Source organism: Pithys albifrons, chromosome 1, assembly GCF_047495875.1.
Source record: "Pithys albifrons albifrons isolate INPA30051 chromosome 1, PitAlb_v1, whole genome shotgun sequence".
Taxonomy (NCBI): domain Eukaryota; kingdom Metazoa; phylum Chordata; class Aves; order Passeriformes; family Thamnophilidae; genus Pithys; species Pithys albifrons.
Genome location: NC_092458.1, coordinates 6,572,889 through 6,588,024, shown reverse-complemented (window position 1 = coordinate 6,588,024; position 15,136 = coordinate 6,572,889). Strand labels below are relative to the sequence as shown.

The 15,136-nt window shown below is 44.8% G+C and overlaps 1 protein-coding gene across 1 annotated transcript in view; it reads left to right on the top strand.

Annotated features, from left to right (window-relative positions):
- Positions 1–1,519: 1,519 nt before the first annotated feature.
- SMS (spermine synthase) overlaps positions 1,520–15,136 on the top strand; it is a 48,483-nt gene continuing 34,866 nt past the window's right edge. Inside the window, exon 1 of the mRNA XM_071551383.1 lies at positions 1,520–1,680. Coding sequence (XP_071407484.1) covers positions 1,632–1,680 — 49 coding nt within the window. The 5' untranslated portion in view covers positions 1,520–1,631. The remainder of the gene's footprint in view (positions 1,681–15,136) is intronic.

The following is a 15,136-nucleotide window of genomic DNA, read 5'->3' as shown; positions in this document are numbered from 1 at the left end:
GGAAGAAAGGATTGATTTTTGTTAAAAAAAAAGGCATGGCATTAAGAAAAAGAATTCCTGACAGAATGGCTCAAGCCACCCAAACAGAACTGTGTAATCCCTTGTAACATCCAGGACTGGATCAAAGATGTTGAATGGGAATCTCTAGAGCTGTATATTTTAGCTAATTAATTAAACGAAAGCACCTTTCATGCATGAGCTCTGCAATAAACATCAGCTGATGAAAGTGTAGTTACTACAGAACTGCAGATTTCTGTGTCTCTTCTGATGTGTATCTCCACAGAATGTTTTTGCTTTGCTCATAGTGCCTGTGTGGACCTATAGCTGTTCAAAAAAAGGATACTGTAAATTTGCCCTGAAAAAAATCTTATTGCAAGTTATAGAAATAATCAAGGTAGCACATTGGATTACACAATAATAATTACTTGTAAATCTCTTCATTTAATTGTGGAATCATGTGAAACCACTGATGCCATGGCATTGTGCAAATCCACTCTCAATCCTGCAGTAGAATTAAAGGATCTAAGTGCTGGCAAAGCTTACAGGAACAGATAGAGTCAAACATCTTCCCCTGTACACAGCACTGGTGAGGCCACACCTCGAGTACTGTGTCCAGTTCTGGGTCCCTCAACTCAGGAAGGACATTGAGGGCTGGAGCAGATTCAGAAAAGGGCAACAAAACTGGTGAAGGGTCTGGAGCACAAGTCCTGTGAGGAGCGGCTGTGGGAGCTGGGGTTCTTTAGCCTGGAGAAAAGGAGGCTCAGGGGAGACCTTATCGCTCTGTACAACTGCCTGAAAGGTGAGTCCAGCCAGGTGGGGGGCAGTCTCTTTTTGCAGGTAACCAGCGACAGGACAAGAGGGCACAGTCTTCAGCTGTGCCAGGGGGTGTTTAGGTTGGACATTAGGTGGAATTTCTTCACAGTAAGGGTGATTAGACATTGGAATGGGCTGTCCAGGGAAGTGGTAGAGACACTGTCTCTGGAACTGTGCAAGGAAAGACGATGTGGCACTGAGTACAATGGTCTGGTTGATAAGGTGGTGTTTGGTCGTAGGATGGACTCGATCATCTCAGAGGTCTTTTCCAACCCAGTTCATTCTGTGATCAGTCCTGTAATTAACTACTTCTGCATACTGTTTTTCTGGGTTTGTAACTACTGCTGCACGTGGTTAGTGTAATGTGTGCCCTCAGCACGCTGTTCCACAGTTATCCGTCACAGAATAAAAAATGACTTTAAATCCAAGGCCTTGCAGAGTCCCTTGGTGCCAGTCCCTCTGCGGGGAAGGGCGGCGGACCCGTCCGTGCCCCCTCGGGCAGGGCAGCAGGTGAGCTGAGCATCCCCCAGCATGTACCGCCAGGACACCGCAGCGGGCCCGCATCGGGGAGGCGCGGCTGGATCCCGCAACCCTCGGGGTATTTCTCGGCCCCGCAGCAGCGGCCCAGCCCCGGGCGCTGCCGCCCCGCCGCTGCCCTTCCCTCCCCTCCCGCCGCTGCCCCTCGTCCCGCCCCGGCCCCGCCCCGGCCCCGCTCCCCCCGCGGCGCCGCCGCAGCCCCGCGCGCATATAGGGCCGCTCCGCCGCACGGGCCGCGCCGCCGCCGCCGCTCCAGGCATGGCACAGGGCTCCCCCTCGCTATGGCAGCAGCGCGGCACAGCACCCTGGACTTCCTGCTCGGCGCCACAGGTAGCGGCGGGCGAGGGCGAGACCCCTTTTGCCTCCCCCGTGGCCGAGTCTCGCCCGGACCCCGCCGGGGCAGCGGCGCGACCCCTCCCGGGCGCCGCCTCCCCCCGCGGCCCTTCCTTCCCCGCATGTGCCCGCGGTCCCCGCCGCTGTCTCCGCGGGCGGGCGGCTCGCTGCGGCTTCCTGCCCCCGGCCCGGGCGGTCACCGCGGCCGTCCCAGGGCGCGCTTTGCCGGGGGGGTGCAGCGGGAGCGGCGGGCGGTGCTGCGGGCCCGCAGGGAGGGAAGGAGGGCCTGTTTATGTGTGTGCGTGCCGAGGCTCCACGCGGAGCCGGCCCTGCCCCGCGCTGGAGTCGATGGACTGGCTCTGGGGGGGCCACCGAGCGGCCGCGGGGGCGGTGCGGGAGCGCCGTGTCACTGCGGGGCCGCTCGGACCTGGCGGCGAACGCGTGGGGGGAGCGCCTGGCGGTGCTGCGGCAGGGCCTGACCCCGCGGGGGTCTGCAGAGGGGCACGTTCGGGCCGGGAACCGCGGCGGAAACCGCGTTTCTCAGGGGCTGGGATGGATGGGAAGGTTTGATGGGGGAAGGCGGAGCTGCCGTGGGCGCCAAAGCGGCTCAGTGAGTGCTGAGCAAGGCCGCGGGCTCGGTCTGGCCTTCCAGCTCCCGGCACCCGCCCCCGGGGCGCGCCTGGTCTGGTGTGTCGAACCCCTTTCTCCCTTTGGAGGGAGGGAGGTGTGAAGGCAGTTCCCTACATCTACAGACAAAATCTGTTGGTGTTTTAATTTGAGAAAGAGGTTTCTGAAGACAGGGGCTTTGCTGCATGCTGTGCCCTTTGTGGCATTGCTGCCTCTGCACTTCGAAAAGCCAGGACTTGGGCGGGGGGAGGTAGCAGTGGAGCTGTTCCCGAACAGTGCTCTTCAGGATGGTGTGCTGGGAAAATCTTGCAGTTTCCATTTTACGGTGAGGTTTTTATAGGGCCGCTTAGCCACTTGAATGTTGACTAAATGGCCAGTGCGATAGCCTTGCTGCCTTCCTTGTACCTTGTGCTTGACTGATCGATTGTGAGCAGAATTGAGAAGTTAAACCAGTATAGAAACTGTATTTGTAGATACCATCCAGCCCCCCCAATGAGCTCTTTGCCTGTGTAGTTCCCTGGACTGTCACAGATTCAAGAGGCTTCTGCAGAAGCATCAGAATTGTCAGGGATAAAAGTAGGACTAGATATATTGCAAATAAGCCACAAATACGTTAACTGCTCAATGATACAGAAATGATGCCATTAATTAGTGAATGTGATAATGGTGTTAATTATTGTCTAGGTTTCAGGTAGGCTTTTCTATTCCATTTCCCTGTACTTTTGAACATGTTTGCATCTTTCTACAGCCAAGATGGATGTGCCTAAATGAGAGTGGGTTGATGGACCTGCTGTAGAAGTGTTGCCCTGTAGATCAAAGGAGGGAAGAAGGCTTTTTTCCTTTCTATGTTTGGCTCAGCACAATAGACATCTTCAGTGAGATGTGAGGAACTTTCTTCAACCCATAACAGGTTGGAAGTTGGCTTGTACTTCTTATGAGTTTGTCGTCTCATCAAGTGCATATGACTCAGAGCATGAAGAGTCATCTAAAAAGAAAAGCTGGTGAATGTACATGTGTAATTTGTGTTTAATGCTTAGTTATGGATTGTCCACTAGTTGAGGTTTTTACTGCAAGTTGTGTGGACAATAAAGCTTCCAAATGGTCTGGAATGCCATGAAATGCCATTTAGTAAAATTAAATGTGTGGTTTTGGACCTTCAGATCTTGTGGGGGAAATGTGTTATTTCAAGATCTCAGCTGAAGCTGTTGGATCTTCGTTTGCATTCTGAAGAAGGCAGAACCTGCAAACTTGGAAAATGCACAATCCATGTTTCTCAGAACATTAGCTGGGTCCTCATTTTTGATGAATATGTATTTTTGAGTAGATATTAATATAACTGTTGCCAGCTTATCTCGGAATAATAGAAGGGAGTTAGAAGGGACCTTAAAGATCATCTAGTTCCAATGCCCCTGCCATGGGAAGGGACACTGTCTGCTAGGCCAGGTTGCTCAGAGCCCCATCCAGCTGGCCTTGAACACCTTCAGGGATGGGGCAGCCACAGCTTCTCAGAGCAATCTATCCCAGTGCCTCACCTCTCTCACAGTAAAGAATTCTTTCCTAGTACCTAAGCCTGCCCTCTGAAGTCATTCCCCCTTGTCCTGTCACTCCAGGCCCTTGTAAATGGTCCCTCTCCAGAGTAAGTTCCATTCAGGTACTGGAAGGCTGCAATTAGGTCACCTCAAAGCCTTCTCTTTTCCAGGCTGAACAATCTGTTTTCTCAGTCTTTCCCCATAGAAAAGATGCTCCATCCTTCTAATAATCTTGATGGCCTCCTCTGGACTTGCTCCAGCAGGTCAGTGTGCTTCCTGTGCTGGGGACCCCAGAGGCGAGCACAGTATTCCAGGTGGGATCTCACCAGGGCAGAGCAGAGGGGCGGAATCCTCTCCCTTGCCCTGCTGGCTATGCTGCTTTTGATGCAGCCCAGGACACGTTTGGCTTTCTGGGGTGCCAGTGTGCACAGCTGGGTCATGTCCAGCCTCTCACCCACCAGCACCCCCAAGCCCTTCTGGGCATGGCTGCTCTCCATCTGTTCATCTCTCAGCCTGGATTGATACCAGAAGTTACCCTGACCCAGGTGCGGGACCTTGGTCTTGTGAAACCTCATGAGGTTCCCATTGGCACACTTCTCAAGCTTGTCCAGGTCCTTCTGAGTGGCATCCCTTTCTTCAGGTGTGGTAGCCACAACACTCAGCTTGGTGTCACCTGCAAACTTGCTGAGGGTGCACTCAGTTGCTTTGTCTATGCCACTAATAAAGATACTAAATAACAGTAGTTCCAATACAAGCCCCTGATGGACACCCCTTGTCACTGACGTCCATTGTGACTGTGAGCCAATTGATCGCTGCCTCCCGGCTGGGACCATCCAGCCACTTAATTACCTGCCTAACATTTTGCCCGTTGAATCCATCTCCAATTTAGAGAGAAGTCTTGTTTGTTGTGGTGGCCTGTGACAAGGGCTTTACAGAAATCCAGATAAATGACATCTGTAGCTTATAGGAAGGCAAGATTTTGGGTTATGAGAGCAAGTTTGTACAATCGTTTGTTTCATTGCAATGCATCTTACAATAACTGTATATGGTTATGGTAGCATTTCTTAAGAATTGGCTTGTATGAGAGTAATTACATGTGGTTGAAATAATTTGTGTGTGTTTCTCAGTGTTCACTTGTAACAGCTGTCCAAAGGCTTCAGTGTTACTGTTAAGCATCAAGACTGAACATGACTGTAAAGGATGGGTTAGTATTTCTGAGATGTTAAGTTTCCTGTGACCTGTTTATTACTTTGTTCTCTGTTGTGTGTTGTCTTCATCCTCAGTCTTCTGAGGTTCTCTGTGTGTAGAGAGCGACTGTCTTTGGGTGGCAATGAAAGGATCCAGAGGACACAGCTCTGCATGAGGAAGATGGGATTTTTGTCATGTGTGGAGTTTTTAGCTAGCAACTGCTTGTGCTGCAGAGTGGTGTAGGTTCTAGTGCCCTGTTCCCACTGACTTACTTGGTATGTGACAAACCTTTCAGTAACAGCCCTGTTTTCTTCAGGCAGTCATAGTTCTCTTGGACTGATGGACTATGGTGCATATCATGTTCATTCGTTAGGATTCAAATGTGTATCCAGCAAGGATCTTGAGAATTTTAACTGTAATAGGCATTTCTTAGTGTTTACTATCATGACTTCCATGAGGTGGTTGGATATATTAAGAGAGCCCATAGTGTCTATAAAAACATGAGGAGTTACAGGACAAAACAGGTATTCTTGTATAGGTTTAGAATGGGGAGAACACAACACTGTCTTGAGAATGGATCTGCATGAGCTGAATGAAGTCATGTACTTCTCCTAAAAGCTGCAGTTTTTATCAAACTTTAAAAAATACATTGAAATGTACTGCAAAAATCTGTTAGTCAAAAGAAAAAAGGCCCTTTTGCCTGTCTTTATAATGGTAATTAATGTCAGTTAACTATAAGCAAGGTTGAATCTCTGATAACTGGATAGCATAGCCTGACTTTCAGTGATGGTCTTCTCAAGAGCTGATTAAATTAGCAACTGTAGAGCTCAGCCCTTTTAGCAGAAGTATCTTGCTTATCTGTGACCCTGGAGATAAACAGACAACTCTAGCAGGCAAACAGCATAGCATTCCCTATCCTAAAATACAGGAAGGCTACTTTAGTGTTCATGAAAATGGACACAGATTGCTGGCCACCTTTAATTTGGGCGTAAAAGGCCTTTAATTGTGTCTTTTTGTTGGTCAGAAGTGATGAATTTGAGACTCTTCAGGTTATTTAGTTTGAGGACTTTATTATGAAAGTTTGTAGATACTTGATGCCTTATACCTGTACAGGATTGATTTTAGATTTACTGTATGTTGTAAATCTGCTTGTACGTGGGTGTGTTGCCATCCAGTCATAAATGGGTCATATAATCTTAGTTTTCTCGGTTGTTGAGTACTGAACTGATTAATGTTCTTCAGGTTTCTCTGAGGGTGGGAGGGGAGATAATACAGAGACTCTTGTGATATTTGGGGTCTTCTGTTTGCTTCAGAAAGTCACTTTGACAGGAAATGTAGTTGGAAATTAGTTTTAACTGTGTGGGATTGTTGTTGGAGGGGGGATTGTGTGTAGCTCATGGAACAGTGGCACAGATGGTTGTGCCGATGATATTCCAGTTCTGGGCACAGATGAGCGAGCTGGTGGAGAGGAGGGGAGAGCAGTGAGGACTTGAGCTGGCACAGTTGTGGAAACATCCATACAAAATTCATGAATTGGCACACAGTGGGAATGCTGGAGTGTAGGTGAGGCAATGCTTGAATTTTTAAGAAAAGTGGTAAGTGGATGTGTGTGCCCATGGTGCCTTTTTCCTCAAATTAATACTTTTGTGGAGATAGAAGGGAATTGCCTTTTTTGGGCTGAACATTCTCTGTCAGTGGCTTTGTTCCTGCTCAGTTCTGAATCTGTGTGTGGAGAAAGAATATCTTATATTTAAAATTCTAAGTTACTCTACTAAATATTCTTTCAGCATTGAAGTTTTTTACTTAGGCTCTCAAATTGTTAAATATTTGAACTGCATGCAGTTCAACTAGTATTTCATTCTTGCCTTTGTTTTGATTGGAAGTCTTAATGTTCTTCATAGAGCAGTACCACAATTTTATGTGCTTATTTTTGGCTGCGCTAATATAAATTTTTGGAGGGCAGAAAGAGTTGACAAGGTTTTGAGTTTTGCAACCCTTTGAAGCCTTGTAGTTGAGTTTTCTTTACTTGGACTAGTTAAAAAAATGCGTTTCTGAAGGGATGATCTCACAGAAAAAGGAGTGTTTAACAGAACTAGATGATGATGAGGAGTGCTGATCGGGTCTTTTTTGCCAGCATCTCTGAAACCTGTGCCTGATTTTCTATCTGTGCAAACTCTGCGTGAGTTAGAGCTGAAAACACATGAGCAGCTGATCTTGCTGTAGTCAAGGCAATTTGGAGTTGGTGCTGGGTTTGGTTTATTTAGCAATTAATCAGCAGTTCTAGCAGTTGAGTCGTGGTTCATCCCATACTAAGTGTGGAAATACCAGAGAAACAGGAGGAGATGGCTGGAATTGAAAAGCTGTTTTTCTTGAAGAATTGCAGAGTTGTTTTTCGAGTAAGTCAATCTTGTGTATGAAGTAAAAAGGCTTAAACTAATATTAGTACTTGGAAGCTGCTGATTATAAATGAAAACTTCAAAAATAAAACAGAGCACTTAGCTATAGAGTTATTTTTAATTTCATGTTTTCTGTGATGGGTGCTTTTGTTGCCTGATGTACCAGAGATGCCAGGGCTTTGTTTTTCTTACGAGGCAGATTCTGCTTTTTTGGCAGGAGTTGGCTGCAGTTAGCTTTAAATAAGTATATTTGAACATATTGTGGGGGAATGGCATCTCTGATCCTTGTAGCTAAATCTGACTGGTTCTGTCAAGTGCTGGATTGTCTGCAGTGCTGAAATATCTGATCGCAGTGATAACGTGCAGATTGTGGGCTTATCTCCTCACCTTATTGATTTAGGGTATGCTAGTGAAGTTTGCTGACTCCTTGACTGTGATCTGTATGTGAAGACCATGTCAATAAAGATTAAATACGACTCAGGTAAGTGTTTCTGGACTCGCAACTGTGTTATTGTCCTAGTTCAGCAGGAGGGACCAGCTAACCCTGTGTGGGAGTGATCAAAGCTGTGTATTCTACCCCCTCTATTCATTCCCCAAGGACAATGGACCATTAGCAGCAGCTGCCCAGGGAGTCATTATCACCTTCACACCCAGCCTGAGGGGGCGGAGCTGCTAATGGGCCATCAACAGTTCAATACCCCCTGGCTCCCAGAGTTAATCACCCATTGTGTGAGTCCCCGCCCAGGGGGAGGGACTGGGTGCTCCCTGAGGGTACATAAGTGGTGGGTAAAAAGACTTTGGTAACTTCTTATCGGATCCAGAGGAGCAGCAGGACCTTGACAGGAGGAGATCACCGCTCTCGCCCAGACCACAGCCCTTGCCTGCACCAACAGGTTTTTCATTTCCTTTTGGTCTGGATTTGGGGGAGCCACAGGGGGTCTCAGCACAAGGGCAAACAAACCCCCTTGGGTTTGTGCCCCAGGACACTGAGTTATACTGCTGGGTTTTTGTGAGTTGAAAGCAATTTCCCTTTTGTGTCAGTGTTTTTATTGTAATGTTATTATTAAATTTTAGGTCTGACTTATAATCTCTCTCTCGTGGTGAGTTCATTTCCCCGGCTGGTTCGCCTTTAAACCAGCACAATTATCTACCTTGGCTGAAGGTGTGTTTGCAGCTGCTTTGCAGCTGCGGTTTGGGAATGGGTCTGTTTTAGTTATGTTCCCTTAGCAGCTTCCCTGAGTGGTGTGGGCTCAGCCTGTGCTTTTGGCTGGGCTGTTCTGAGCTGAGCTCTGCAGGTCTCCATAGTCTAGTTCTGACAGGTCTGGACTGAGAACTGGCCTGCTGTGTGTCAGAGCACAAATGGGGCTTGTCAGGAGGTGTTAATACAGGAATTAATAGCTTTCCATTTTTAGCAGCAAGGTCTTCTATGAACTCATTCCCTGGTTTTGTTGATTTCTAGTTTTCAAGATTAAAATGCTTTATGGCTGGAACTCTGAAAATACACTTCTGACCATGCCATTTAAATAGCAAAATCCTTGGAAGGAGAGGATAGTGCATATGACCAAGTACTAATCATTTGGCTTAATGTTTCTAGAGCAGGGTCAGGTACAAGGTGATGAAAATGACTTGAGAAATGTAAGTGAACAGGAGAGCTGGTATTATTTGGGCATGCTAAAGTTCTGTTACCAAGAGCATCTTCCTTTTTTACTGCCCTTTTTTTAATGGGAGGGCTTACAGATACTTGACAAGGTGCTAAGATTTAAAATATGAACAGTCTTTTTGTACCAGTTGATGAACACTTGATGCATTACTCAAGTAGTAATTGCAACTACTAAAAGTAGTACCTTCAGAGAGACAAGTGAAGTTAGTGGAGTTGAGGCCTTGAAACCACATTTGTTGATATTAAGGCTTAAGCTACACACCATAAGAAGGGTTTTCTGAGTGCATAAATACTCTTTGTGAAGGTGGTATGCCAAAATTGCATGACAATGTTAGTTTGAAATACCTTTGGTTTACCTCTTGGCCTACTGCTCAGCTCTGCTAATCTGTTGAGAAGTGTTACAAGAAGTTTAATTTAATGCTGTCACTCTATAGCAAAGTTAAATTTGACTGAACAGTAAGTCTGAAAGAATATCTTGTGAGACTTAGATGCTTAAAAGGTAAAAGATAGTTTGTGGGTTGTCCAGAACAATGTGGCAAGTATTTCACTTCTGTCTCCTAAGCAAATGTTGCTTCTATATTAAAGAACAGTGGAGTTGTATGAACTGGAAAAACCTTTAAGACTCTATAGGGTAAAGTAGAATTAGGGAAAGGAAAAGAAATTAAATGCTTTTTTAACTCAACTTTTGTGTGACTATTGAACAGCAGCAGGGAGACTTCCAGAATGGAAAGCCACTGTTACCTTGTGGAGGCCTAAAATGTCTTTTCTTTTGGAGTTACCAGAGAGTGGCAGGACTTTGTCATCTTTTGTTTGCTGTATCAGAAGATAAGCATTTAAAAAGTTGTTAATGTTAACAGCATGTCACATCATAACTAGCTGCAATTAGATGCCAGTTATAGGAAACATACTTTTAAAACATATGTTTTATCAAATAAGAAATAACTTTTAAATGTCAGGGTGAATGGGAGAGACTTTTAAAAACATTGTTTAATAACTCTGCATGTGATTACTGTGAAAGGTATAGTAATGTGGCAGTTCTTTCTTGCTTTTCTCCTTTTTCTGACATTTTTTTTGTGAAAGGACAGTACTCAACTCTTCTTCAGAGCTGCCCTGGCTGTCACAATTTGAAGTGGTTGGTGTCTTAAACTTTTTTCTTTTATTGAATGTTCTTGTAGGACTTGCCCTCTCTAACTGAAAAACATAATGTGGTACCTCAGGTGCTGCCAGAACAGCAGCAATGAGTGTCTTCTAAAAGTTTTGCCAAAAGCTAACAAGGAAAAACCCCTCTTGCAGTCCCCCGTGGTGTGTTCCTTATCTTCCTTAGTGCATTGTGCTCCAGGAGGCATCAGGAATGAGCCTTCAGTTATTGGTGAATCCCTGTATTTGTGCAGTGAGCAAGCCAGGACAAGTGTGCTTGCAGTGCTTGATTTCCCAAGTGGCTCCCAAGCAGAGCCATTCCTGTTCACTCTATGTACCCTCACTTGTGGTTAAATTCTTGCTAGTGTTCTAAGCAACAAGTTGCTGGTTGTATACCTGAATTTGAATTTTTGTTGTGTACGAAAGGCTGGGTGTCTGTAGCTCTGTTCTCTTTACATTAACATTGGAGACTTGGGCAAAGATTATTCCATATTCCATAAAGGTGATACGTGACTGTGTGAGCTATCTTAGAAAATGTGTTTGTGTGCTAGTGCCAACTGAAAGCTCCTCTACTAATTTTGTTACTTTGATCACCCTTATTACAAAAGTTGCAGTGTCTTTTGAAAGTACAAGTAAATATTCAGCTTTTAAAAAGGTGATTGTGGGAAAGTTGAAATAGCTTTTCTTTTTTCCCCGTGGATTTTTTCCTCTGTGCTTCCTCAGACCTCATTCTGGTGAGTGGCAGAGAGAGGACCATTCATCTTTGTGAGATTCTTTTGTGGGGGGTAGCTCAGGGAAGAAGGTGGATATAGATTATTGGAAGATGTGTGGTACTGTTTATGCAGAACCAGCTTCCTTGTTGATGCATGACCCTTCACAAAAAAATATTGATGCACTGAGCAAAAAATCTGTGACTGAAAGAAAATCGTTATCACCTCTGTGTTCAAAAGAGCAAGAAGGAAGATTCAGAGAACTACAGGCCAGTCAACTTTACCTTGATTCCTGGGCAAGTGATGGAGTAAGTGTTGCAAACTATTTCCGAACCTATTGAGGACTTGAAAGGAGGTGAGGCTGACATGCATTTCCAAAGGGGAGATCATGCCTGGCCCACCTGAGAGCCTTCTGTGGTCAGAAGGCTGGCTAGTGATTGCTGTTAATCCAGGCTTTAGCAGGACTTCCCGTGCTTTCCAGTAACATCTTCATGGACTAAGTGGTGGAAAAAAAAGTTAGAGGAATCTACAATGAGGTGGATTGAAAATTGATCTGCTGGGCCCAGGCACGAATTGATCAGCAACAAGAAGTCCACTATTAAACCATGACCCTAAACATATGTCAATTTTTTAAAAAAATACATATATTAATATATATAAAAAATACCTGATGGGGTGAGTAGAGGAGACAGAATTGAACTTTCCTCAGTGGTGCCCTATGACAGGACAAGAGGCCTTGGGCACTAATTGAAACATGAAATTTGGTCAGAAGATGTTGTATGTTATGGATCTGGGATATACAGCTGGAGCCCTGCCTGACGTTGCTGTGCCAGAGGGACACACAGAGAACTGACCTTAAGTAGAAAAATTGGTTGTCTGGGTAGAGACTCTCAGAAATGCTGCATTGAAAACTTCTAGTGTTTGACAGAGAGCTTTATTATCTCATGTAGGTGTGTGTTTTTTGTATGTTTCTCTTGGCAATCTGAACTAACATAAAGGTGGTCGTGCAGAGCAAGAGTGAGGGTTGAGTTCTCCTGTTTGTAGCTGAGTGTCTTTAGTACTTTGAGAGCTCATTCTCATTTGTGATTGTTTTACTCATCATTTCCCAAAGTACCCTTGAATGCACAGAGTGACTTCTATTGGCTGTGGCAATTCCTTGGATGTGCCAGTAAGTTCATGCACTTGCTGTTGTGACACAGTATAGACGGTTCTGCCTGTAGTCACTGTGTAGCTGGAGTGTGGGAGAAGTTCTCTGGAAACTCTTTGGGAAAAGCAGCCTGTACTCTTAACCTTGTCTAATACATGATGAAATTAATAAGTACACTGGAAAACTTGATTTATTTTCCTATGGCTGAGTGAATAGTGGGTGACTTTCCACCTGCTACCCCTTTAAGTCTGGCACCATGCATTGTTTGTTGACTTCTGTGTATAAATCAACATGATGATGATTCTCACAGATACAAATTGATGGAGAGGAGTAATTTTAGTATAGTTTTGATTCCTGCTGTTTTCTGCTTTTTGCAGACCTGGCAAGGACAAAACAGGTCTTTTCCAGTGTGCATGTCTGGGTTCTGATGAGAAGCTTTCAAACCTAATACCCAGGAGGTGTGTATTGCTAAAGTCAGTTGGTTTTTATTTGCATCTGTTAACATGTCAGGACAAAGTGACCTGCTTTGTTCTGGGCAGGGGCTTCGGAGTGGGCACGGAGGGGGTACTTTCATTCTTGTGTGGCACTGGGTCATTTTGTTGTTGAAGGAGGGAGACCAGTTTAGGCAACTGTTGACATTCCAAGTTCTTAGTTGAGCCAGTGGAAACTTCTCTGTATAGTCTGTTTCAAACACCAATGTCCTCTGCTGATTCATTTTCCATGCAGGCAGATCCTTTTAACTAAGACAAAGTGAGTACAATTCCCAAGGTTTCAAGTTTGAAGAAGATTGCCATGGAAGTGTTGATGATTAGATGGTAACCAGTTATCTACAAATTATTATGTTGCTGTCTCCTCTCATATACTGTGGAGAGGGGGAGCTGGTAGGTGAGGCTGTTGACTTTCCATAAACTATTGTGATTTTTACATCTCTTCCCCCCCCCATTATTTCTCTATTTGTTTTAGTGCCTAAAGGGAATCTAAGACATGTAAAATACAGGCACAGAAGCCTGAAACTTCTCCTTGGCTCTGGATTTTAAAATTTGTGAACAATTTGCTCACTAAACATTTCTGTAGCACACCTCTAATTCTGCAGTTTTTTTGATTGAAGTTGAGATACAATAATGGCACTGGAAAAATGCATTGGATTAGTTTGAGTGACATCCCATGTACACCATAAACCTGGTGACTACTTCCAGTAAGTGGTGGTGGAGGGAGGCAGGTGAGTGGCCTGAGCTGATGGCTCAGTTCCGGCTCAGTGCCAGCTCAGTCAGGTGTGCTGCTGTCCAGGCTGAAGGCACAGCCTCCTGCTGCTCGTCTTAAACTGCCCCTGGCACCTCACCTGCTTAGAAATTAATTTCTTCCCTCACCTGTGCTCCCTTCATCACTTGTATGTGACACCCTCCCTTCTTGTCTCTGTGTATTTCCTTTTCCTGTGGTGTTTCTGAAGAATTGGAGTTGAGAGATATGTTGTCTGTGTGCAAGAATATCAGACTTGAGTAACACAGCGATTTATTATATTGAAACAATTAAAGCAGCTCTGAACTGAAACAATATGCCAGCTGCTCCGGTAGCTGTTTGTTATTAGCATGTTCTGCATTTTGTTTCCTAATGTATGCTAAGTCTTGAATGTATTCTTAATGAAGCACTTAATTTGATTTTTGTTTTCTTCACCTTTCTCTATTGAAAAGGGAAAAAATGCATAGATGCAGAAGCACATACAAATTTTGATGTGTTATATTATTTTGGTTATGTTACAGTCTCACTTGTTAGGGGAAATTATTTAAAATCAGGGTAAGAAAAAATCAGAGTTGGAAATAATATGAATATTTTCAAATGAGACCTAATCTGTTCCCATAGTTTACTAAGATTTTGTCAGTCATCCGGTATGAGGATGTCTTAAACCAGAATATTTTTAGAGATAGTCTGTCTCAGTAGCAGATTACTTGAGCTCCTTGTTGGAGTTTTGTAACAGGTTTGGCCCAGCTGTTGCCAACCCTGGACTGGCCCCCCTTCCCCCTCCCAGAACCTTCCCAGCAAAGGAAAGGGGGAAAAAAACCAGAAAAGACACGCACTCTAAAGAAACTGAACTGAATAAAAAGAACAAATTATATTTACTAACATTTACAAACCACACTGTATACACAATACGTAGGATCCCACCCCCCAGGGGAGAGAGGAAGGGAGAAAAGGGGATTGATTAGCCGGAAAATAGGGAAGACACCAACTCAACCTAAAGAAACCGAATGAATCAAAACAAACACAATTAAAAACCTCAAGGAAGGGGAACAAGAATGAAACAATCTCACCCAGGACAGGAGAACCACCAGGGACCAGAGGGACCAGACTCCAACCACCTCCCACCAGCTCCTCAGCCAAGGAAGGGAAGACCAGGAACAAAACCACTCCCCCACTGCTACCTGGAAGACACGTGTGGAATACTTGTAACTTCCTTAGATACAATGGTTACTGAGGAAGCCATGGGTCAAACCATTACAGGTATCTAGGTGAAACTAGACAGTGTTAAGCAGAAGGCCAGACTGGATACTTAGAGGAACCCTGAACGTTCAGTGCTCTCGTGTTTACAGATCACTGTCAAGTAATGGCTGCTTTGCCATCTCTTCAAGTGTGCTGGGACTTGCAAACTTTCTGGCTAAACTGGGCATTAACTCTTGTAAAAAATACATGTCTCTCAAATCTTACACAGTGTTTTTAGTTTTTTCTTCTCTACAGTTGAAACTGGGCATTTTTCACTCCTCCTGCCAAATACTTAAAGCAGTATTTCATGCTTGAATAACTGAAGTTGGTTTCCTTTGTTCCTGAATAGGAAAAGAAAGTAATAACTACGGGAATAAACATTTTGATGTAGATTCCAAGATGGTTTTGAAACACATGTATTCTAATCACCATTTCCTTTTTGCTTATCAGTGCTTGATGGAGCATATCTGTGCTGGGAGAGTTAGGTGGTGGCAAGTAGATTTGGGTGAGAGATCCTGAGATTGCTGAAACTTCCTGATGCCTTTAAGCAACCACTTATGCCTCGGACATTTTATAAAGGAGTC